Source organism: Coenobita brevimanus, chromosome 57, assembly GCF_032717465.1.
Source record: "Coenobita brevimanus isolate Jiangsu-jjx chromosome 57, ASM3271746v2, whole genome shotgun sequence".
Taxonomy (NCBI): domain Eukaryota; kingdom Metazoa; phylum Arthropoda; class Malacostraca; order Decapoda; family Coenobitidae; genus Coenobita; species Coenobita brevimanus.
In genome coordinates, this window is record NC_137010.1 from 50,019,034 (window position 1) to 50,042,687 (window position 23,654).

A 23,654-nucleotide genomic window follows, 5' to 3' on the forward strand; every position below is an offset into this window, starting at 1 on the left:
GGACATAAAAGAGTGAAATGGGGTGTTAGAGGTACGTACAATATGGAAAATACAGTACAATACAGTATGAAACATTCTGCGTACTTACAGCAAGTCCCTGTCCATCTCAATGAATAACTGCCTCCTCTCAAACTCTGACAGTAAGAAGGACTTCCTGAAGCACTTGCAGTACATTGTTCACGAAGTCTTGCACTGAACTTAGTCATTCGCACTCAGAAGTCCATTCTCTTTACACTGCGCACTCTTGTCTTACTTACAGTATGCTCCATTGTAACTTAATAAGTGTTGCACTCTGCACTTTAAGTCTTTCCACTCATAAAACCATTTTCTAAACAAAACACACTCATTAATTTACGTTAAATTTACAATCCAAAAAATATTTGTATTTTCACTCAGAATTCTAATTTCATAACAATACTGTATGCACTGTTTTTCTTTCAGTGCACAACACTAAGTTCCCGTGTGATCTAGTGGAGAAGTTCTTGCCATTTAATCACTGTCAGAGTCTGAGAGTAGCACAGGGAGGTGACTTAGGGGTGTGTCGCTGGGTCGTGGTGATGGCGTACCCACTGCAGACGGCTCTGAAGATAGGCACAAACGCACGTCGAGCGGTGACTCCACCGTGGCTGATGTGCTGGGCTGTTGCTTGGAGCATGAGGGCCTGTCTTGGAGAGGCAACGGATTGGAGCCAGGGCTGGGCACAGCGGGGGTCACGGGCCTGAAAAAGCTGTCAATCATTGATTGATGCAAGGAACGACGATTCTGATGATTAATGATGCACTGCCTGAAAGCACGCATTTCCTCCGCAAGTCCCAAGGGCCCCATCTCCCTGTTGCAGTCCGGGTGTTCCAGGTAGTCCAGAATGACCTCTAGGTGTTCCCGGAGTGCGCTCAGCTTGGAGATGGCTGGAGTAGTGTCATGCTGAGAGGAGTCCGCATCATCGTCGCCGTCCTCGTCGGAATCTTCAAGCTGGGTACTGACACCTGCAACTGAAGATGCGATCTCGATATCAGACAGGGTCAGATACCCAGGATCGCCCTCGTCGTCATCCAACCACTCACGCACTTCGTCCACATCAACATTGTCCCCATGCGCACATAGATGTGCGTGGAAGTCATCCACGTCGAAACCTAGGAAATCGTGCTCCACATCCGTTCCGAGAAGCAGACAAGACCAACCATTTTCTAGAGTCTTGACAGGGACTTCCTTCCCTGCACTGGCCCAGTTGTAAATGGCAGACATGATGTTGTAGCGGCGAAGGTTTTCCAAAGTCCACTGGCCTCACGTGTCCCATCCCTCCCTATGCTCGTCCTCGTCCTCGAGAACAACCATCACCTCATCCAGGAACTTCCGTCGGTATAGCTGCTTGGTTGCCACGATCACTCCTTGGTCCATTGGTTGGATGAGAGCAGTAGTATTAGGTGGCAGAAACATGCACCTAATGCGGCCATTCTCAGCCACCAAGTCCTTGTCGCACGGGTGGGCGGGTGCATTGTCGAGGAGAAGGAAGACCTTTACCTGGTCGTGTGGGATTCCCAGTTTCTCCGTCTGGTAATGTATTTACCTAATTGTGATATACAGGAAATGAGCTACGCTCGTGGGGTCCCGTCTCTGTTTCTCAATAAGTCAAATTTAGCTTTAAACTCGTTTAAGTTTTTAGACTGGACGATCTCTTTGTCCAGGTTATTCCACAGGTCTATACATCTATAAGGAAAACTATATTTCTTGATATCCTTCAAGCAGCTTGGCTTCCTCAGTTTCATCCCATGTCCTCTTGTTACTCTCTTATCCCATAAAAACAGATCTTCTTTGTCAATTTTATCTACTCCCATCATGGTCCTGAACACTGCAATCATGTCGCCTCTCATTCTCCTTTCCTCTAAGGAAGGCAGATCCAGCTTTTCCAGCCTCTGTCTGTACAGCAGATCTGCCAGACTGGGGACCATCTTGGTTGCTGTTCTTTCTATTCTCTCAATCTTGTTAATATCTTTCTTTTTGTGTGGGGACCACACTACTGCTGCATATTCCAACCTGGGACGAATCATGGCCGCTATCAATTTTTTCATCATCTCATCCATATAATGAAAAGCTACTCTTATATTAGTCAGGAGTTTATACGTCTCTCTAACTGCCTTGTTAATGTGTTTTTCAGGTGACAAACTGTCCTGGACATTCACACCCAAATCTTTCTCTTCTCTCGCTTTTGTGATTGGTTCATTACCCATCAAATAATTCAATGATGGCCTCTTGATACTTTTACCCATTTCCAATATTTTACATTTCTTTGCATTGAATTTCATTTCCCACATGCAGCTCCATTCGTGTATCCTATCCAGATCCTCCTGCAGCATTTTGCAATCCTCCTCAACCTCTACCTTCCTCATGATCTTTGCATCATCACCAAACAGACTTGCATAACTGTTCACTCCAGCTACCATATCTATCTATCTATCTATCTATAGCCCGACGCCCTAATCCCGCAAAGGGTGGCCGCAGACAAAACGCCTCCAAGTCACTCTGTCACCCACCATTTGATTACCCTCCCCCCAACTCACCCCCCCCTCTCTCATATACCTCTCAACTCCATCCCTCCACCTCATCCTCGGTCTACCCCTCCTTCTCCCTCCCTCCACCTCACCTACATACACCCTCTTAGTCAGTCTTTCATTCTCCATTCTCTCCGCATGTCCAAACCACCTCAGTGTATTTCTCCTAATCTTCTCAACCACATCCACATCTAGCCCACAACGTTCCTTCACTTCTTCATTCGTCAACCTGTCCCTCCATGTCACTCCACATGCTCCTCTCAAGCAACTCATTTCCACTGCTCTCACTCTTGACTTGTTCCCCTCTTGCAAGGTCCACGCCTCGCTTCCATACGTCAGGGTAGGGATCACGATACTATCATGCAGTGACTTCTTAACTTCCATACTCACCTCCCTATTTCTCATCACTGCTTTCAGTGTACCAACAACCTTCCTTCCCTGCTGTACCCTTTCACGTACTTCATCCCCCAAAGTTCCATCCTTACTCATCACACTACCCAAGTACTTGAATGCACTCACATTCTCCATATCCTCACCATCCAACCTCACTGCACAGTCTGTGACTTCATTCCTCTCAAACACCATAACTTTACTTTTGTTTACATTAACTTTCAGCTTCCTCCTCCTACACACTGTCCCAAATTCATTCACCAAACCTTGCAACTCCCATTCATCTTCACTCAACAATACTGTATCATCAGCAAACAGCAACACCGGAAGCTTCCAAATCTCACCCTCATTCATTAGGGCCAGCCCCACATCCACTGCCCTACCTTGCACCTCCTTTACAACCCCATCCATATATATATTAAACAGCCATGGAGACATCACACACCCCTGTTTCAGTCCCACGTTGAGATCAAAAAAATCACTCAGCTCACCATCCACTCGCACCGTAGCCCTAGCTCCCTCGTACATACTCTTCACAGCACTCAACAATTTCCCCTCCACTCCATATATTCTTAATACCTTCCACATACCTTGCCTATCTATTCTGTCATAAGCTTTCTCCAAGTCCATGAAGGCAGCATACACTTTCCTTCCCTTCTGTAGATACTTCTCCACTAAACATCTTAGAACAAATATCTGCTCTACACACCCTTTTCCCTTCCTAAATCCCCCTTGTTCTTCTCCAACTAGCTCCTCTGTCATATGCCTAACCCTATCCATGAGTATTCTACCATATATTTTACCAGTCACACTAAGAAGGCAAATACCCCTATGGTTACCACATACTTCTCTCTCCCCTTTTCCTTTGTACAGAGGAACAATTATACCTGATTTCCAGTCCTCTGGAACCCTTCCCTCTTCCCAAGCCAATCTACACAACTTCCATATCCACTCCACAACAATCTCACCCCCATACCTAAGCATTTCACCACACACTCCATCAGTTCCTGGGGCCTTTCCCAGCTTAATCTTCTTCATCGCTTCCACTACTTCCACCCTACTGATCTCTTCCTCCCTCCTCTCATCTCTTCTTCTCCCAGCCATTCCCCAATCACTTATACTCACACTGCTCTCACTCTCTACATTCAACAAATCCTCAAAGTGCTCCTTCCATCTCAATTTCTCTCTCTTCACCACCAACAATCTATTATTCCTATCTTTCACTCCCCTATTATTTCCCCTTTCACACTGCCTTACTTTCTTTACCTCCTTCCAAAACAATTTCTTACTCTCTCTCCATTTCACACTCAAATTCCTCCCAAACTCTTCATCCACTTTCTTCTTACTCTTCTTCACCAGTCTCTTAACCTCCCTTCTCCTGCTCACATATACCTCTCTCTTCTCTCTCTCATCTTCTCCCCTACCTCTACTCGCCAGCCATTCACCATATGCCTTCTTCTTTTGTTCCACAGCTCGTTTCACCTCATCATTCCACCATGATGTCCCTTGCACACCCTTGTATCTCCTCCTCACTCCACAAACCGCCTCACACGCTGCGCCTATCTCTTCCGTGAATATCTTACATACGTCTTCCACCCCTTCCATCTGCTCTAGGTCATACCTTCCCAATCTTTCTTCCACTATGCTCTTATACTCTGTCATTTTCTCAATATCTTGCAGTTTCTCCACTCTTCTCACAGGAGCTGCTTCCTCCTGTCTTCCCCTTCGCCTCCTCAACCACTTTCTTTGCATCTTTACCTTGGCCATCACTAAGTGATGGTCCGAGACTCCATTCCCCCACCCTCTCCACACTCTTGCATCCAACACTTGTCTTCTCATTCGCTCATCCACACACACGTAGTCTATCATTGACTTTCGTTCAACAAGTTCACCTTCCATCCTCCTCATTACTCTCCATGTATACCGGTGGATCATCTTATGACGAAAGTAGGTGTTGGCTATTGCCAACCCCTTACAAGCACAGATGTCCACCAAAGCACTACCATTCCCATCTACTTCAGCTGGCACACCCCACTGACCAACCACTCCATCCACTCGTACATTCACAACTTTGCCATTCATGTCTCCAATCAACAGCACTCTCTCGCTCCTCTCAAACTTGTCCATACATGCTTCTACTCTCGCTACCATATCATTTACGTAAATCAGGAACATTACTGGCGCCAACACCGAGCCCTGTGGGACTCCACTTGTTACTTCCCTCCATCCAGACATCTTATCCTCTATTACTGTACTCGAGTTTGGGGAGGCAACGGACATGATTGTGTGCAACACATATTTTAGGAAAAGAGACAGTAGGTTAATTACGTATGAGTCTGGGGGAAATAGCAGTCAGATAGATTATTTTCTGGTTAGGAGGGCTGATAGGAGGTTAGTGAGGGATGTTAAAGTTATAGGAAGTGAGGAGTGTGTGCAGCAGCACAAACTATTGATTTGTGATATGATGCTTAAAGAACAAGTGATGAAAAAGAGGACTTATGTACCTAGGAGGAAAATATGGAAGCTGAAAAACCAAGTAGTAAGGGATGCCTTCTATAGCGAGTTAAGGAGAGTGGTGGCTGAACAGGGAGCTGTAGACAGAGGCGTTAATGAACAGTACAGAGCCCTCAAGAACAATTTCTTGAGAGTTACTGATGTAACATGCGGCTGGACAAGTGGACCACCAAGACATAAAGTAACTTGGTGGTGGGATGAGGGTGTAGAAGCTCCAATTAAGGAGAAAGGAAGGCTTTTCCAGGAATGGAAGAAGGGTGGTAGCAAAGAGGAATATTTCGCTGCCAAGCATAGGGCTAGGAGAGAGGTATACAGGGCAAAGTCTGAGTCACAGAGACAATTACTTGATAACCTAAATCATGGGGAAAGGAAAAATATATTTAGGGTGGCAGGTCAGGTGAAGAGGGATAATCGGGATATCATAGGTGAGCAGTGTGTGAAGAGTGATGAAGGAAGGGTAGTGGTGAACAGTGAGGATATTAAAGATGCATGGAGAGAGCATTATAACCGGTTGTTGAATGAGGAGTTTGACTGGGACAGGGAAGGTTTGGAGCCAGCAGATCCAGTGTCTGGCCCTTGGCCTTTGATTGATACTGCTACTGTGAGTGAGGCAATAGGCAGGATGAGGGTGGGGAAGGCAGCAGGTGTGTCTGGGTTGACTGCCAAAATGTTGAATGCCTCAGGCGATATTGGGGTGAGTTTAGTCACTGACCTGATAAATAGGATTATTTATGAGTGTGTTGTCCCAGATGATTGGCTGAAGAGTGTAATTGTAAATGTGTATAAAGGGAAGGGTGATGCCCTGGAAAGAGGAAATTATAGAGGTATAAAGCTTTTAGATCAGATAATGAAGGTAATGGAGAGAGTTTTAGAAGGTATGATTAGAGAAAGAGTGAATATTGATGAGATGCAGTTTGGGTTTATGCCAGGTAGGGGGACCACTGATGCCATATTCATTGTTCGACAGCTTCAGGAAAAATATATTGGTAGGAGAAGGGATCTTTATTTTGTTTTTGTTGATTTGGAAAAGGCCTTTGACAGAGTCCCTAGAGAGGTGGTGAAGTGGGCAGTGAGAAAGCTTGGGTTGGAGGAGTGGCTGGTTAGGGTGGTTATGGCCATGTATGTGGGTGCTCACACCCAGGTGAGAGTGAATGGAGATTTGAATGATGAGTTTTCCGTGAATGTTGGTGTGCATCAGGGGTCAGTCTTGAGTCCCATTTTGTTTATCATGGTACTTGAAGCCCTTTCACGTGACTTTAGAAACGGACTCCCGTGGGAGTTGTTGTATGCTGATGATTTGATGTTGATTGCAGAGAATGAAAGGGAGGCGGAGGAAAGGTTTAGGAAGTGGAGAGATGGTATGGGGCAAAAGGGTTTAAGGGTAAATGCAGATAAAACAAAAGTGATGATATCTAGGGTTGGTGGCGGTACTGTCAAAGACGAGGGAGAGTGGCCATGTGCAGTTTGCCACAAGGGCGTGGGAAGTAATTCCATCTTGTGCGGTGTGTGTGATAAATGGGTACATAAGAGATGTAGTGGTATCAGAGGTAGACTGCGAGATAATGCTGATTTTATGTGTACGGCGTGCCGGGGTGAACAGGTGGAGATCGTCAGACGTGAAAGGATTGAACTTGCCGGTGAATCTCTTGAGTGTGTGGAAGAGTTTTGTTATTTGGGAGACATGTTGTGTGCTGGAGGTGGGGCTGGAGCTAGCTCTGTGGCTAAGGTGAGAAGTGGTTGGAAGAAGTTCAGGGAGCTCTTGCCTCTCCTGACATTTAGAGGGCTCTCCCTATGTGCTAAGGGGTCTTTGTATGCAGCATGTGTTAGGAGTGTAATGCTGTATGGCAGTGAGACCTGGGCAGTGAAGGAGGAAGACATTCACCAGCTCAGACGTACAGAAATGACAAAGATTAGGTGGATGTGCAGTGCGTCCCTGCGTCCAAGGCCTGGAGGGGCTGGGTTTACAATGGAAGAGTTGAGAGGTAGGATGGGACTGGAGTGTATTGGTGTTGTGATGAGGAGAGGTAGATTGAGGTGGTTTGGACATGTGGAGAGGATGGGGGACGATAATTGGGTGAGGAAGGTGAGAAGTGTTAATATTGGGGGTGGGGTTATGAGGGGTAGACCGAGAAAGACATGGGACGAGGTCATTAAGTGTGACCTTAGGGTTAAGGGACTGAACAGGGAGGCTGCAATGGATCGTGCAGCGTGGAAAGCCGCCATTAGGTGACCAAGGCAGACACATGCAAGCATGTTGGAGCCTTTAAAAACGAAACGAAACGAAAACGAAACGATTTGTCTGTCTCTCAAAAAGTCTCTCATCCATTCTAGGAGGTTCCCCTTCAGTCCTCCTATATGCTCTAGTTTCCACATTAGTCTCTTATGGGGTACATTGTCAAAGGCCTTCTCCAAATCTAAATACACACAATCCACCCAACCTTCTCTTTATTGAAGCACGTCAATCGCTCTTGAGTAAAAACTCAAGAAGTTGGAAACACATGACCTTCCACTTCTAAATCCAAACTGACTATCAGCCAAAATATTCATCTCTTCCAGATATTTTATCCATCTATCTTTCAGAATTCTTTCACACAATTTTGCGACCATGCTGGTTAGGGACACTGGCCTGTAATTCAGGGGTTCTTGCTTGTTTCCTCCCTTATAAATTGGTACCACATTTGCCATCTTCCATTCTTGAGGCACTTTCCCCTCTTCCAGAGAACACACAATTAAACTGTGAATCTTATCTGCCAGTTGTTCTCTGCATTCCTTCAGTACCCAGTTAGAGGTTCCATCTGGTCCTGGGGCTTTCCTTACATCTTGAGTTTCTAGTAGTTTATACACTTCCTGTACTTCCAGTTTTATATCTTTTATCGCTACATTTCTAGTCACTACCTCCGCTTCCACAAACTCTTTTTCATTAGTGAAAACTGACTGGAAACGTTTGTTCATTATGCTTGCATTGCCGCATCTTTATAGACCTCTCCTTCTACTTTCAGTTTGGTGATTCCTTCCTTTTGTTTCAGTTTGCCACATACACATCTATAAAACAGTTTGGGTTTATCCTTATATTTGTCTATTATACCTTTTTCAAAATTCCTTCCTTCTTCTCTTCGTATTCTTGTGTATTCATTTCTAGTTCTTTTATATTCTTCCTTTGTTCTGTTGTTACCTCTCTTTCTCCAATTGTTCCACGCCGTGTCTCTCTCTTTTTTTGCTATCATACACCTTTTATTAAACCACTCTTTTTTTCCTGTTTTCTTTCCCCTTTACTCTTGGCACAAATTTTTCCACTCCCGAATTATACAGGTCTAGAAAAATATCCCACTTCCTCTGTATCTCTGTTGTTTCTTTGAATTTTCTCCAATCTGCATTTTCAAAAAATTTTCTCAATCCTGTAAAGTTTGCTTTCCCAAAGTTGTACCTTCCCTGCCTATACAGCTCGTCTCTTGGCTCCACGTTCCCTGTTATCATCTGGAACTCAGTGACCACATGATCACTTTTTCGAATAGGACACAGATATTTCAAGGATTCTATTGCATCGGGTTCTTTGGTAAACAGCAAGTCTAGTCTTGCTGGTGTGTCCTCACCTCGGAACCTTGTCACTTCTTTAACCCATTGCGTCATCACATTGTTCATTGCTATATTTAATAATATAGTGCCCCATGAATCCTCACCGCCTCCAGAGTCCGATTCCTCCCAGTTCACCTCTTTACAATTGAAGTCACCCATTAAAATTATATTCTTGCTTTTCTCAATCAGTTTCTGTAAATAACATGCCATGTCTGACAGCATTTCCTGGTATTCATCATCACTCCATGCTCTTGTCTTAGGGGGAACATACACTACTGCCATATCTCGCTTGTTATTCTCTCCAGTTTCTATCTATCTGTCTATTGCCAGATGCCTCAATCCCGTTTGGGGTGGCCACAAACAAATCGCCTCCAAGTCGCATTGTCGCCCGCCATTTCACTGCCCTGCTCCCAACTCAAACCCCCCACTCTCATATACCTCTCCACCCCATCCCTCCATCTCATCCTCGGCCTCCCCCTCCCTCTTCCCCCCTCCACCTCACTCACATACACTCTCTTCATCAGTCTTTCACCCTCCATCCTCTCCACATGGCCAAACCACCTCAGTGTGTTCCTCATAATGCTTCCTATCACATCCACACCACAACGCTCCTTTATATCCTCATTCGTCATCGTGTCTCTCCATGTGACTCCACAGGCTTCTCTTACATAACTCATTTCCACTGCTCTCACTCTTGACTTGTGTCCTTCCAACAACGTCCAAGCTTCACTTGCAGACGTTATAGTTGGTATCACAATACTGTCATGCAGTAACTTTTCCACTTCCATGCTCACTTCCCTGTTTCTTATCACTGTTTTCAAAGAACTAGCAACCTTTCTTCCCTGCTGTACCCTTTCAAGCACTTCACCCTCCAAACGTCCATCCTTACTCATCACACTACCCAAGTACTTAAACGTACTCACATTTTCCAATTCCTCACCATCCAATCTCGCTGTACATTCACTGACTTCACCTCTCTCAAAGACCATCACTTTACTCTTCCCTACATTCATCTTTAGATTCCGTTTCCTACACACTCTCCCAAGCTCATCCACCAAGCCTTGCAGCTCCCCTTCGTCTTCACTCAACAACACAGTATCGTCTGCAAACAACAGTACAGGGAGTTTCCAAACACTATCCTCTCTCACCAGGGCCACTCCAACATCCACTACCCTACCCTGTACCTCTTTTATTACCCCATCCATGTACAGATTGAACAACCATGGAGACATGACCCATCCCTGTTTCAACCCAACTTTCAAAGAGAAAAATTCACTTAGTTCACCATCCACGCGCACTGCAGCCTTCGCACTATCGTACATACTCTTCACAGCATTCAACAAATTCCCATCTACTCCATATACTCTTAACACTTTCCACAATCCTTGTCTATCCACCCTGTCATATGCTTTCTCCAAATCCATGAAAGCCGCAAAGAACTTCTTTCCCTTCTCTAGAAACTTTTCCACTAAAGATCTGAGAATGAATATCTGATCTACACAACCTCTTCCCTTCCTAAAGCCTCCCTGTTCTTCTCCAACTACTTTCTTTGTTCTTTCTCTAACTCTGTCAATAAGTATCCTACCATACACTTTTCCTATTATACTAAGAAGACAAATGCCCTTATGATTACCATACACTTCTTTTTCCCCTTTTCCTTTGTACAAGGGAAAAATTATACTGACTTCCAATCCTTCGGGACTCGACCTTCCTCCCAGGCCAGTCTGCACATCTTCCACATCCATTCTACTACTATCTCTCCCCCATGCTTCAGCATTTCACCACACACTGCATCAATTCCTGGGGCTTTCCCTGATTTAACTTTCTTCATTGCTTCCTCAACTTCTATCCTACTGATTTCTTCCTGTCTTATCACCTCCCTCCTCCTCCCAGCCATTCCCCAGCCACTTATACTCGCATTACTTCCATCCTCTTTGTTCAGCAATTCCTTAAAGTGTTCTCTCCATCTGCTCACTTTTTCTCCCTTCTCCACTAGTAATCTACCATATTTATCTTTCACTCCCCTGCTAACTTCACTTCCACCCTGTCTTACTCTTTTCACCTCTTTCCAGAACATTTTCTTACAATCCCTCCACTTTACACTCAAATTCCTTCCAAATTCCTCATCCACTCTCATCTTACTCTCTCTTACTAATCTTTTCACCTCTCTCTTTCTTTCTACATATAACTCTCTCTTCCGCCTCTCAACTTCTTCCACGCCCCTATTTCTCATCTATTCATTGTATGCTTTCTTCTTTTGTGCCACAGCCTGTCTCACCTCTTCAGTCCACCACGCTGTTCCTTGCACCCCCCTCCGTCTTCTCTTCCTTCCACACACCACCCCACATGCTGCACATATTTCTTCTGTAAATATTCTACACACACCTTCCACGTCTCCCATCTGCTCTAATTCATATTTGCCCAATCGTTCCTCCACTTCTCTTTTATACTTTGCCTTTTTCTCATCCTCTTGTAACCTTTCCACTCTCCTTGCAACTACTCCTTCCTTTCGTCTTTCCCTTCTTCTGTTCCTCCATCTTACTTAAATCCTAATTCTGGCCACCACCAAGTAGTGGTCAGAAAGTCCACTCCCCCAACCTCTATGAGCTCTTGCATCCATTACACATCTTCGCATCCTTTCGTCCACACACATAATCAATCATTGCTTTCCTTTCATTCAGTTCACCACCCACCCTTCTCATCACTTGCCATGTATACCTGTGGATTATTTTATGCTTGAAGAGGGTATTGGCTATCACCAACCCCCTCCCAGCACAAATGTCCACTAACCCACTCCCATTCTCATCTGTCTCAGCAGGCACACCCCACTCACCAATTATTCCATCTACCTTCACATTCCCAACTTTACCATTCATATCACCGATCAAAAGCACTCTCTCATTCCTTCCAAACTTTTCCATGCACACTTCTACATTTGTCCAGGACTCTTCTCTCACTCTTCTAGCACGATCATGCGTTGGCACATACACACACACAATCGCCCACATTTGTATTCCACCTTTTAACTTTACCCACACAATCCTTAACCCAACTTATCCATACTGTCTTATGCTCTTCTTCCATCTTTTACCCACAACTATACATACTCCTTCCTTTGCCCTTTCATTCTCACCTACTCCTGCACATATACCCCATGCATACTCCCATTCTCTCACACTTTTTCCTCTCCATTTTGTTTCAGTTATTCCACGTACATCCACTTTCACACCTTGAAGCACCTGGACAATGTCTCTCTCTTTCACCTCATCATTCGTTCCCCTTACATTCCACTTTCCCATAACCATGTCCTTTGTCCGGTCCTTGGTCGTCATCGTTTGGTCAGTCTTTGTCCGAGGCTTATTTTTTGTTTTTTTTAGTTAGTTGTTTTCCAGGGAGGGGCACTAACCCTCCGCCAACCTTTTTAGTCGCCTTTTACGACAAGCAGGGATACTTGGTGAGTATTCTTGAAATAACCCCCAACCCCCAGGGGTAGGGATTTTTTCACTTCGGCCCTGCCTTCTCTCATTTCCACAGTATCTACGTTTATGTTGTTCTTCACTGCTATGATCACTCCTCCTCCTATCTATCTATCTATCTATTGCCAGATGCCTCAATCCCGTTTGGGGTTGCCACAAACAAATCGCCTCCAAGTCGCCCTGTCTCCCGCCATTTCACTGCCCTGCTCCCAACTCACACCCCCCTCTCTCATATACCTCTCCACCCCATCCCTCCATCTCATCCTCAGCCTCCCTCTCCCTCTTCCCCTCTCCACCTCACTCACATACACTCTCTTCGTCAGTCTTTCACCCTCCATCCTCTCCACATGGCCAAACCACCTCAGTGTGTTCCTCACAACGCTTCCTATCACATCCACATCCACACCACAACGCTCCTTTATATCCTCATTCGTCAGCCTGTCTCTTCACGTGACTCCACAGGCTCCTCCTCCTGCTTTTTCTTCTCTATCTCTTCTCCACAGTTTGTATTTATCATCTCCCATATGAACATCATTATCTTCTCCTAAGTTGGTTTCTACAAAGCACATAATGTCAGGTTCATGTATCCTCAAAAGATCATTGATTTCTAACCTTGCCGATATGAAACCATCAACATTAGTATATGCCACCTTCCAATGATTTTTGATGTTTTCTATACCCTGTTTTCTCCTCTCCGCTGGTACTACTTCCTTAACTTCTGATCCATGAGTCTCCAATAAAACACTTTCTTCTCTTCCTCTGTTCTTCGTTCGTTTTTTACCTTTGCTTCCTTTAGTAAGTCCTTTATTTTAGCTCTTTCTTCCTCATGTGCATGTCTCCTTATCCAAACATTTTTAAACCCTTCCTTGTCCGATAGTTTCCGTGTTCTACTGATAATTTTGTTAACTGTTGCTTGGGACTTAAACTTTACCTTCAGTGACCTTGCCCCTCCTTCCTCGTGCTTTCCCAACCTATACATCTCTTCAATCTCTTCTTGAACTTCGTTGTTTTCCTCCATGACTATTGATATTATTTCTTTAACCTTACTCAGATCTTCTCTTTCTCTGTGTGATCTTATTGTCATACCTTTTTCTTTAACTCCTGGAATTATTATACATTTTTTCTTATCTGCTACATCTCTAACTAAAGATTCTCTACTTCTCAACACCCTAACCACTTCCCTCTCCACTTTTTCCTTGCTTTGTTGGTCTATAATCTCTTTCAAATTTACATTTCCCTCTTCCTGAATTTTCTTCCACCCCTTATGTTGCTCCTTGATTTCTTTAATGTGCTCTTCCTGTATTCTTGATTTGGATTCATACTCATCTAGTTTGCTTTTCATCCTGTCCCTTTCCTCTTCCAACCTCTTATTCTCCCTCTTAAGCTGTTTTATTTCATTCGAGGCTGATTCATTGTTCACTTTTAATTCAGTAACTTCCCTCTCTTGTTTGTCACTACGTGATCAGATTTTTTCCAGTGTACTCCGTAAACTTTTGATCTCGTTTTCCTGCTCTATGGTCTGTTCCTGTAACTCTTTAATTACTGCCCATACCTTTTGTATCTCTTGGTCATTCCTCTCTGCTGTTTTCTCTACACCTGCTATTCTTGTCTGGTTCAACTTAATACTTCCTTTTCCCACATCGTCTTCACAAAAGCCCTCAAATTCTTTCTCACTGATCGTAAACAATGCACCGTCCGTTTCCTCCATGATTCAGCCATGTGGAGACTTTCTGTTTTCACTTTATCTTGTCCCTTTATGACCGAAACCGTGTTTTTTTTTTTATTACTGTCCGACGGGACCACCACTCACGTACTCATTAACACAGTCACAATTAGGCTCAGCTTCCTTTCGTCGGTGATTCAGCGATTATTTCCCCACGAGCCTGGAAGAGATCTGTCTCTGTCGGCGACCTGTGTGTGTGTGACCTCCTTGATGAAATGGCGGTGGAACCAGTCTTTGAAGATGAGGCCTGTGAACCATGCCTTCAAGGAATGGTACCAGATAACAGGAAGGACATCCATCACCCCATGAAGACACCGAGGCTGCTTTGCACGGCCAACAATAACGGGCTTAAGCCAGTGCATTCCATTAGCATTAGCACAACACAAAGCAGATATCCTTTGCCTGGAGAGCTTGCGGCCAGGTACACGCTTCTCCGTCTCTTCGGCTATAATGTTCGTAGGCAAAGAGCGATAGAATAAACCAGTTTCATCAGTGTTGTAGAGTTGACTGAGAGTGAGGCCCTCCTTGTCGATCAAGCCCTTCACCTTGTGCCGAAACTCCACTACTCCATCCTCGTTAGCATCCAAAGCTTCGCCATGAGACTTACGGTTGGTAAGGCCATGTTGTAACTTGAACGCAAAGAGACAACCCTCGGATGCCTTGAAGTCTAGGGCGTCGTGAAGCCTTGTGAACTTCTCAGCAGCATCCTTCAGCTCCGTACCACATACCATCACATCAGCAGCATGCTGCTGTCGATACCAAATCAATGTGGAGCGGTTGACTTCAGCAAACTTGGGAGTAAACATCATCTTCCTCTCCACGTTGCGTTTGCTTTTCGACGAGAAGTCAGCCGTGTACTGCATGAGTTTGTCTCGGGATCTCTTGATATCAAACAAAGTAAATCGGGCCAGGTTGAACTCACGAAGGATGCGTGACGAAGACCATCCCGCATCTACTTTCTCCAATATCTCCCTCCTCTTCTCCAGAGTCAAAACCACTCTCTTCCTCTTCTCAGGCGGCGGGGCTATCATCACACACACGAAGGAGAGGCACGAGAGCAGCAGGAGTGCCTGCAGCAGGTAAGGCACCGCCACAAAAGCGAGCACGTGGGCAGCCATGACTACAAGCGTACACTCACGACAAGAGACAGGCGGAAAGTGGCCAGGATGCAGGGGCGCTCTAGCAGACGTCGGAGGAATGACGCACCAAAACAAAGATGTCCCGCGCCGCGCGTGCCTAGTTCAAATTATGGGCGGGAAAAAGTTGGACTTTTAAAATATTTTTTTTGCGGTTTTTGGACCATTTTGGGAATGTTGAGTCCCGGGACGATTATGTCTGGTAAGTGGGGATGTCCGGAAAGTGGGCATTCGGATAGTACAGGGATTACTATATATATATTTACATGTACATACATACAGTAATCCCTGTACATTCCAGACTTACTTTCCGGACTCCCCACTTACCGGACATTGTGGACCTGGACCTTCAGAACCGAAAAAAAAAAAAAATAAAATAAAAAATAAAAGCAACGTTGGATCTGGTTAGTACTTGGATGGGTGACCGCCTGGGAACACCAGATGCTGTTGGCATAACGTTCTCCCTACGTGTCAAGTGGGGTTGGTGGAGGATTAGTGCCCCTCCCTGTAAAACAATTAACTGTAAGCCCTTGGCCATCCTGTTTGGGATACATGGCGTCTGGCAATGAATGAATGAATGAAAAAAATAAAAAATAAATTTTTTCCCACCTATAACTTGAAATTGCAGTGCGGCGTCACACAGCGCTAAACAGCTGTTTACATCATGGCCCCTTCACCCCTTCCTTCCTACCCCTTTCCTCCTCCCCAGTCACAGTTGCCATTTGGTATTTTTCATTACCAAATGTAGGCCAATTTGGTTCTGAAAAGTTCGTTTTTTAGTGAATCAGCATGATCCATTACCAAACAGATTTTTCACATGGATAAAGATATAGGGAATGGAGATGGTGGACTGTCTGCTTTCTTTGATTAATCTGCTAGCATACATAGCACAAAAATAAACATGCTGCTGATTATAAGGAGAGTGATTACCTCCATTGTACATATAGTTAGTGAAGAATAAATGCTTCCTTTATGAATTTGATAATGAAAAGTTAAATTTGGTAATGAAAGTTGAGGAGTTTGGTAATATGGCCAAGTTCAGATATGGCAACCTTGTCCCCAGCTACTGCCTAACTTCGTTCAGGGAAGACGTCAATTGCAGTGGATGCTGCACGTGTTCGTTTTTTTTTTACAAATAAACAGTGAATAAATTGCAATACCTGACCACTATACCACATGGGAATTTACAGTGTTGTGCAGTGTTAAGAAATTAGAGTTTAGAGTGCAAAGGATTAAGTTTGGAGTGCAGAGTGGCGGTTGAAACTAGTGTGGTTCAATTAAGAAGGATGTGCAGTGTTAAACAATTATAACTCACAGTGCAAAGAATTAAGTGTAGCACAACACTGGATTACTGTACATGCTTGAAGAGCATTTTCACAATTAACAGAGCCTTAGAGAGTTCGAGGAGGCGGCCACAGACTTGCTGTAAGTACTGTACCCTGTACACCGTTAGGCATAAGTATTTTCAATGCTTCTAATTCCTCGTTCTCTAGTTTCTTTTCATTTATTTCATGCTTTATGTCCATTATTGGTGTGAATAGGGTCTTAAATAGGTTTAAATAAGAGCTATGCGTGTCCGGTAGGGAGTTATTTAGGTGGCTTTCAAAGTTAGGCTGGGTTAGGGTCATAAGTACCAGTCCAGCAGTCAGAGGCCCACTTGCCGGATGGGACCACTTTCCAGACATGCCTTTGGCTCTGTTACATCGGATAGTGGTGGGATTACTGTACAGTATATACATAAGTAATCCCTCCACTATCCGACGTAATAGAGCCAAAGGCACGTCCGTAAAGTGGTCTTGTCCGGATAGTGGGCACCAGCCTCCTGGACTGGTACTTATAGACCCTAACCCAGCCTAACTTTGAAAGCCACTTAAATAACTCCCTACCGGACATGCATAGCACCTATTTAAACCTATTTAAGACCCTATTCACACCAATAATGGACATAAAGCATGAATTAAATGAAAAGGAACCAAAGAATGAGGAACTAGAAGTGACTGTACCTCAGCCAGGGTACTTACATCACATTTGTGGCTGCCTTTCTAAGGTTTTGGCAGTGGTGAAAATGCTCTTGAAGCACATACAGTAATCCAGTGTTGTGCTGCACTCAATTCTTTGCACTGTGAGTTATAATTGTTTAACACTGCACATTGTTCTTAAGTGCACCAATGCAGTTCTAACCGCCAAATAAACTGCCAGTTTGCACTCCGCAGTTGATCCTTTGGACTCTAAGTTCAAATTTCTTAACACTGCACAACACTGTAAATTCTCATGTGGTCTAGAGGTGAGGTATTGCAGTATATTCACTGTTTATTCACAAAAAACGAGCACGTGTGGCTTTCAGTGTGATAAGGATCTATTCACAATCAAAGTTTGAGAGTAACTGTTGATGTCGGAGAAACAGAGCTGCCAGATCGCAACGGCCGCATTACCAATCTCCTCAACTTTCATTACCAAATTTAACTTTTCATTACCAAATTCGTAAAGCTAGCATTTATTCTTCACTAATTATATATACAAGTGGAAATACATGTAATCACTCTCCTTATAATTAACAGCATGTTGATTATTTTCACGGTATGTAAGGTAGCAGATTAATCTGGGAGAGCAAACAATCCACCATCTCCATCCTGTGTATCCCCATACATGTGAAAAATCCGTTTGGTAATGCATTATTCTGATTCATTACCAAACGAATTTTTCATTACCAAATTGGCCCACATTTGGTAATGAAAAATAACAAACGGCAACCCTGACAGGGAAGGGGGGAGGGGGGAGGAAGGAAGGGGTGAAGGGGCGATGGTGTAAGCAGCTGTTTGGCTCCGCGCGGCAATTTCAAATTACGGGAGGGAAAAAATTCGGATTTTTTAAGTTTTTTTTTTTTTTTTTTTTTTTTCGATGGTCCAAGCCCAAAATGTCCGGTAAGTGGGGATGCCCGGAAAGTAGAGGGATTACTGTATATATACTATATATATATATATATATATATATATATCAATCTATCTATTGCCAGATGCCTCAATCCCGTTTGGGGTGGCCACAAACAAATCGCCTCCAAGTCGCCCTGTCCCCTGCCATTTCACTCTCCTGCTCCCAACTTACACCCCCCTCTCTCATATACCTCTCCACCCCATCCCTCCATCTCATCTTCGGCCTCCCCCTCCCTCTTCCCCCCTCCACCTCACTCACATACACTCTCTTCGTCAGTCTTTCACCCTCCATCCTCTCCACATGGCCAAACCACCTCAGTGTGTTCCTCATAACCCTTCCTATCACATCCACATCCACACCACAATGCTCCTTTATATCCTCATTCGTCAGCCTGTATCTCCATGTGACTCCACAGGCTCCTCTTAAATAACTCATTTCCACTGCTCTCACTCTTGACTTGTGTCCTTCCAACAACGTCCAAGCTTCACTTCCATATGTTAGAGTTGGTATCACAATACTGTACTGCCATGTAGTAACTTTTTCACTTCCATGCCCACTTCCGTGTTTCTTATCACTGCTTTCAAAGAACCAGCAACCTTTCTTCCCTGCTGTACCCTTTCAAGCACTTCACCCTCCAAACCTCCATCCTTACTCATCACACTACCCAAGTACTTAAACGTACTCACATTTTCCAATTCCTCACCATCCAACCTCGATGTACATTCACTGACTTCACCTCTCTCAAAGACCATCACTTTACTCTTCCCTACATTCATCTTTAGATTCCGTTTCTTACACACTCTCCCAAACTCATCCACCAAGCCTTGCAGCTCCCCTTCGTCTTCACGCAACAACACAGTATCATCTGCAAACAACAGTACAGGGAGTTTCCAAACACTATCCTCTCTCACCAGGGCCACTCCAACATCCACTACCCTACCTTGTACCTCTTTTATTACCCCATCCATGTACAGATTGAACAACCATGGAGACATGACACATCCCTGTTTCAACCCAATTTTCAAAAAGAAAAATTCACTTAGTTCACCATCCACACGCACTGCAGCCTTTGCACCATCGTACATACTCTTCACAGCATTCAACAACTTCCCTTCTACTCCTTATATTCTTAAAACTTTTCACAATCCTTGTCTATCCACCCTGTCATATGCTTTCTCCAAATCCATGAAAGCCACAAAGAACTTCTTTCCCTTCTCTAGAAACTTTTCCACTAAAGATCTAAGAATGAATATCTGATCTACACAACCTCTTCCCTTCCTAAAGCCTCCCTGTTCTTCTGCAACTGATTCCTCTCTTCTTTCCCTAACTCTGTCAATAAGTATCCTACCATACACTTTTCCTATTATACTAAGAAGACAAATGCCCTTATGATTACCACACACTTCTTTTTCCCCTTTTCCTTTGTACAAGGGAATAATTATACCTGACTTCTAATCCTCTGGGACTCTACCTTCCTTCCAGGCCAATCTGCACATCTTCCACATCCATTCTACTACAATCTCTCCCCCATGCTTCAGCATTTCACCGCACACTGCATTAATTCCCGGGGCTTTCCCCGATTTAACTTTCTTCATTGCTTCCACAACTTCTATCCTACTGATTTCTTCCTGTCTTCTCACCTCCCTCCTTCTCCCAGCCATTCCCCAGCCACTTATACTCGCATTACTTCCGTCCTGTATGTTCAACAATTCCTTAAAGTGTTTTCTCCATCTGCTCACTTTTTCTCCCTTCTCCACTAGTAATCTACCGTTTTTATCTTTCACTCCCCTGCTAACTTCACTTCCACCCTGTCTTACTCTTTTCACCTCTCTCCAAAACATTTTCTTACAGTCCCTCCACTTTACACTCAAATTCCTTCCAAATTCCTCATCCACTCTCTTCTTACTCTCTCTTACTAATCTTTTCACCTCTTTCTTTCTACATATAACTCTCTCTTCCGCCTCTGAACTTCTTCCACGCCCCTATTTATCATCCATTCATTGTATGCTTTCTTCTTTTGTGCCACAGCCTGTCTCACCTCTTCAGTCCACCACGCTGTTCCTTGCACCCCCCTCTGTCTTCTCTTCCTTCCACACACCACAGCACATGCTGCACATATTTCTTCTGTAAATATTCTACACACACCTTCCACGTCTCCCATCTGCTCCAATTCATATTTGCCCAATCGTTCCTCCACTTCTCTCTTATACTCTGCCTTTTTCTCATCCTCTTGTAACCTTTCCACTCTCCTTGCAACTACTCCTTCCTCTTGTCTTTCCCTTCTTCTATTCCTCCATCTTACTTGAATCCTAATTCTGGCCACCACCAAGTATTGGTCAGAAAGTCCACTCCCCCAGCCTCTATGAGCTCTTGCATCCATTACACATCTTCGCATCCTTTTATCCACACACATATAATCAATCATTGCCTTCCTTTCATTCAGTTCACCACCCACCCTTCTCATCACTCACCATGTATACCTGTGGATCATTTTATGCCTGAAGAGGGTATTGGCTATCACCAACCCCCTCCCAGCACAAATGTCCACTAACGCACTCCCATTCTCATCTATCTCAGCAGGCACACCCCACTCACCAATTATTCCATCCACCTTCACATTCCCAACTTTACCATTCATATCACCGATCAAAAACACTCTCTCATTCCTTCCAAACTTTTCCATGCACACTTCTGCATTTGTGCAGAACTCTTCTCTCACTCTTCTAGCACGATCTTGCGTTCGCGCATACACACACACAATTGCCCACATTTGTATTCCAACTTTCAACTTTACCCACACAATCCTTGACCCAACTGATCCATACTGTCTTATGCTCTTCTTCCATCTTTTACTCACAGCTGTACATACTCATTCCTTTGCCCTTTCATTCTCACCTACTCCTGCACATATACCCCATCCATACTCCCATTCTCTCACACTTTTTCCTCTCCATTTTGTTTCAGTTATTCCACATACATCCACTTTTGCACCCTCAAGCACCAGGACAATCTCTCTCTCTTTCACCTCATCATTCGCTCCTCTTACATTCCATGTACCCATTACCAAGTACTTTGTCTGGTCCTGGGCCGTCATCGTTTGGTTTGTATGTATATACATACATACATACACATATATACATGCTTGGATACTTATTAACGGAGTTAGGGAATTAACTGGGAAAGAACAGGGAAGTTTTAGGAAGGGAAGAGGTTGTATAGCTCAGATATTCATTCTTAGGTCTTGAGTGGAAAAGTTTCTAGGGAAGGGAAACAAGTTGTATGCTGCCTTCATTGATTTGGAGAGAGAATATGACAGGGTGGATAAACAAGGAACATGGAGAGTATTAAAAATAATTATGGAATAAAATAATGGGAAGTTGTTGAATGCTGTGAAGAGTATGTATGAGGGTGATAAGAGTGCAGTGCATGTGGACAGTGAGCTGAGTAAGTTTTTCTGTTTGATGGTTGGATTGAAACTGGGATGTGTCAGGTTTCCATGGTTTTTCAGTCTGTATATGGATGGGGTTATAAAATAGATACAAGATAGAACAGTGGTTGTTGGAGAGGCCAGTGTTTAGAAATTCCCTGTACTACTGTTTGTAGATGATACTGTATTGTTAAGTGAAGATGAAGGGGAGCTGCAAGGCTTTGTGAATGAGTTTGGGAGAGAGTGTAAGAAATCGAATCTAAAGGTAAATGTAGGGCAGAGTAAAGTTATGGTCTTCGAGAGAATTGAAGTCACTGAATGTACAGTGAGGTTGGATGAGGAGAAAATGGAAAATGTGAGTGTGTTTAAGTACTTGAGTAATGTGATGAGTAAGGATGGAAGTTTAGAGGAGGAAGTGCTTGAGAGGGTATAACAAGGAGGAAAGGTTGCTGGTTCTTTGAAAGCAGTGATAAGAAACGAGGAAGTGAGCATGGAAGTGAAAAATTAGTGCATGGCAATATTGTGATGCCAGCTCTTAACATATAGAAGGGAAGCTTACACCTTGTTTGAGGAACACAAGTCAAGAATGAGAGCAGTGGAAGTGAGTTATTTGAGATGAGCATGTGGAGTCACATGGAGAGACAGACTGACAAGTGAGGAAGTGGTGGAGCATTGTGACGTGGATGTGGATGTGATAGGAAGCATTAGGTGAAACTCACTGAGGTGGTTTGGCCATGTATAACGAATGGAGAGCGAGAGACTGACGAGGAGAGTGTATGAGAGTAAGGTGGAGGGGGTGAGGGGGAGGGGGAGGCCAAGGATGAGATGGAGGGATGGAGTGGAGAGGTATATGAGAGGGAGGGGTTTGAGATGGAAGCACGGCAGTAAAATGGTGTGGGACAGGGCAACATGGAGGCGATTTGTTTGTGGCCACCTCTTATGGGATTGATGCATCTGGCAATAGATAGATAGATAGAATTTCAAGTCCTCTGACTTCCCTGCCCCAAACATAAGACTGTATTCTTATCCTTCTGAGTAGCACATCCCTAACCATTTAACCACCACCACCTCCATATCTTCCTGTCTCAGATGTGAGGACCTTCTTGACTTCCGAGCTGCTACGGGCTTGTGTCACCACCAGTGAGGATGGAGGCAACTTCCCCCTGATTAAGGAAGCTCTCAACTTCTTTGATGTGAGTGGCTCTTGACTTGTTATATTTTGTCTCATTAGTGAGTTGACGTTATATTTACCAAGAACTTTGATTTATTAGACCGGTCAGGATGTAGTGCCATGATCTGAAGGATTCAGGTAGTTTAGATTGCTTGTAGAGAAGAGAAATCTTTTGTGAAAAACCATGACCAGGTACCTACAATTCTTGGAACCTCTTTCAACTTAGGTGATACTGTTACTGTACCTGTTGGACTGTTCATATTCTGCATGGCAGTGCTTAGCTGTTCACTGCTATGTCCAGTCTCTCCTAACGTCTTCTTGCCTCTGACCAACAGTTGTTTTTTTCTCGTGTTTCTGAGCTCTTTTACACGTATGTTGTGTTACCTGATTCCTGATCTTACTTTCTGGAACTCCTGACATCTGCTATGCAGTATTCAGTTTTATTGTACCTGTCAGAGATTTGCATCCCTCTTTTTGCTCATTACTTCATGTTTAACGCCAGATTAAGTATCACCAATATTTGTAATCTGGTAAACCTGCAACCTGTGCATACAGTTGTCCCGCGCTATAATGGTCTAACGGGGTGGAAGCCAGGTTTGCTGAAGCCAAAAGTTGGTTAAATCTGAGAGTCCTCCCCTCAGATGGGAATTCAAGCATGTGTATGGTAATAAACGAATACAGTATTATATTCTAGTACTAAAAATGAAAGTTATACCAGTTTTATACTAACTTTGACCTATAATTTCCTCCTTTTGCAGCTTATTTCA

General features: G+C 44.0%; 1 protein-coding gene across 1 annotated transcript in view; it reads left to right on the top strand.

Moving 5' to 3' along the window:
* Msh6 (DNA mismatch repair protein Msh6) overlaps window positions 1–23,654 on the top strand; it is a 746,240-nt gene that overhangs the window by 487,952 nt on the left and 234,634 nt on the right. The window contains exon 16 of the mRNA XM_080274091.1: window positions 22,806–22,909. Within this exon, the coding sequence (XP_080130217.1) occupies window positions 22,806–22,909 (104 nt within the window). The remainder of the gene's footprint in view (window positions 1–22,805; window positions 22,910–23,654) is intronic.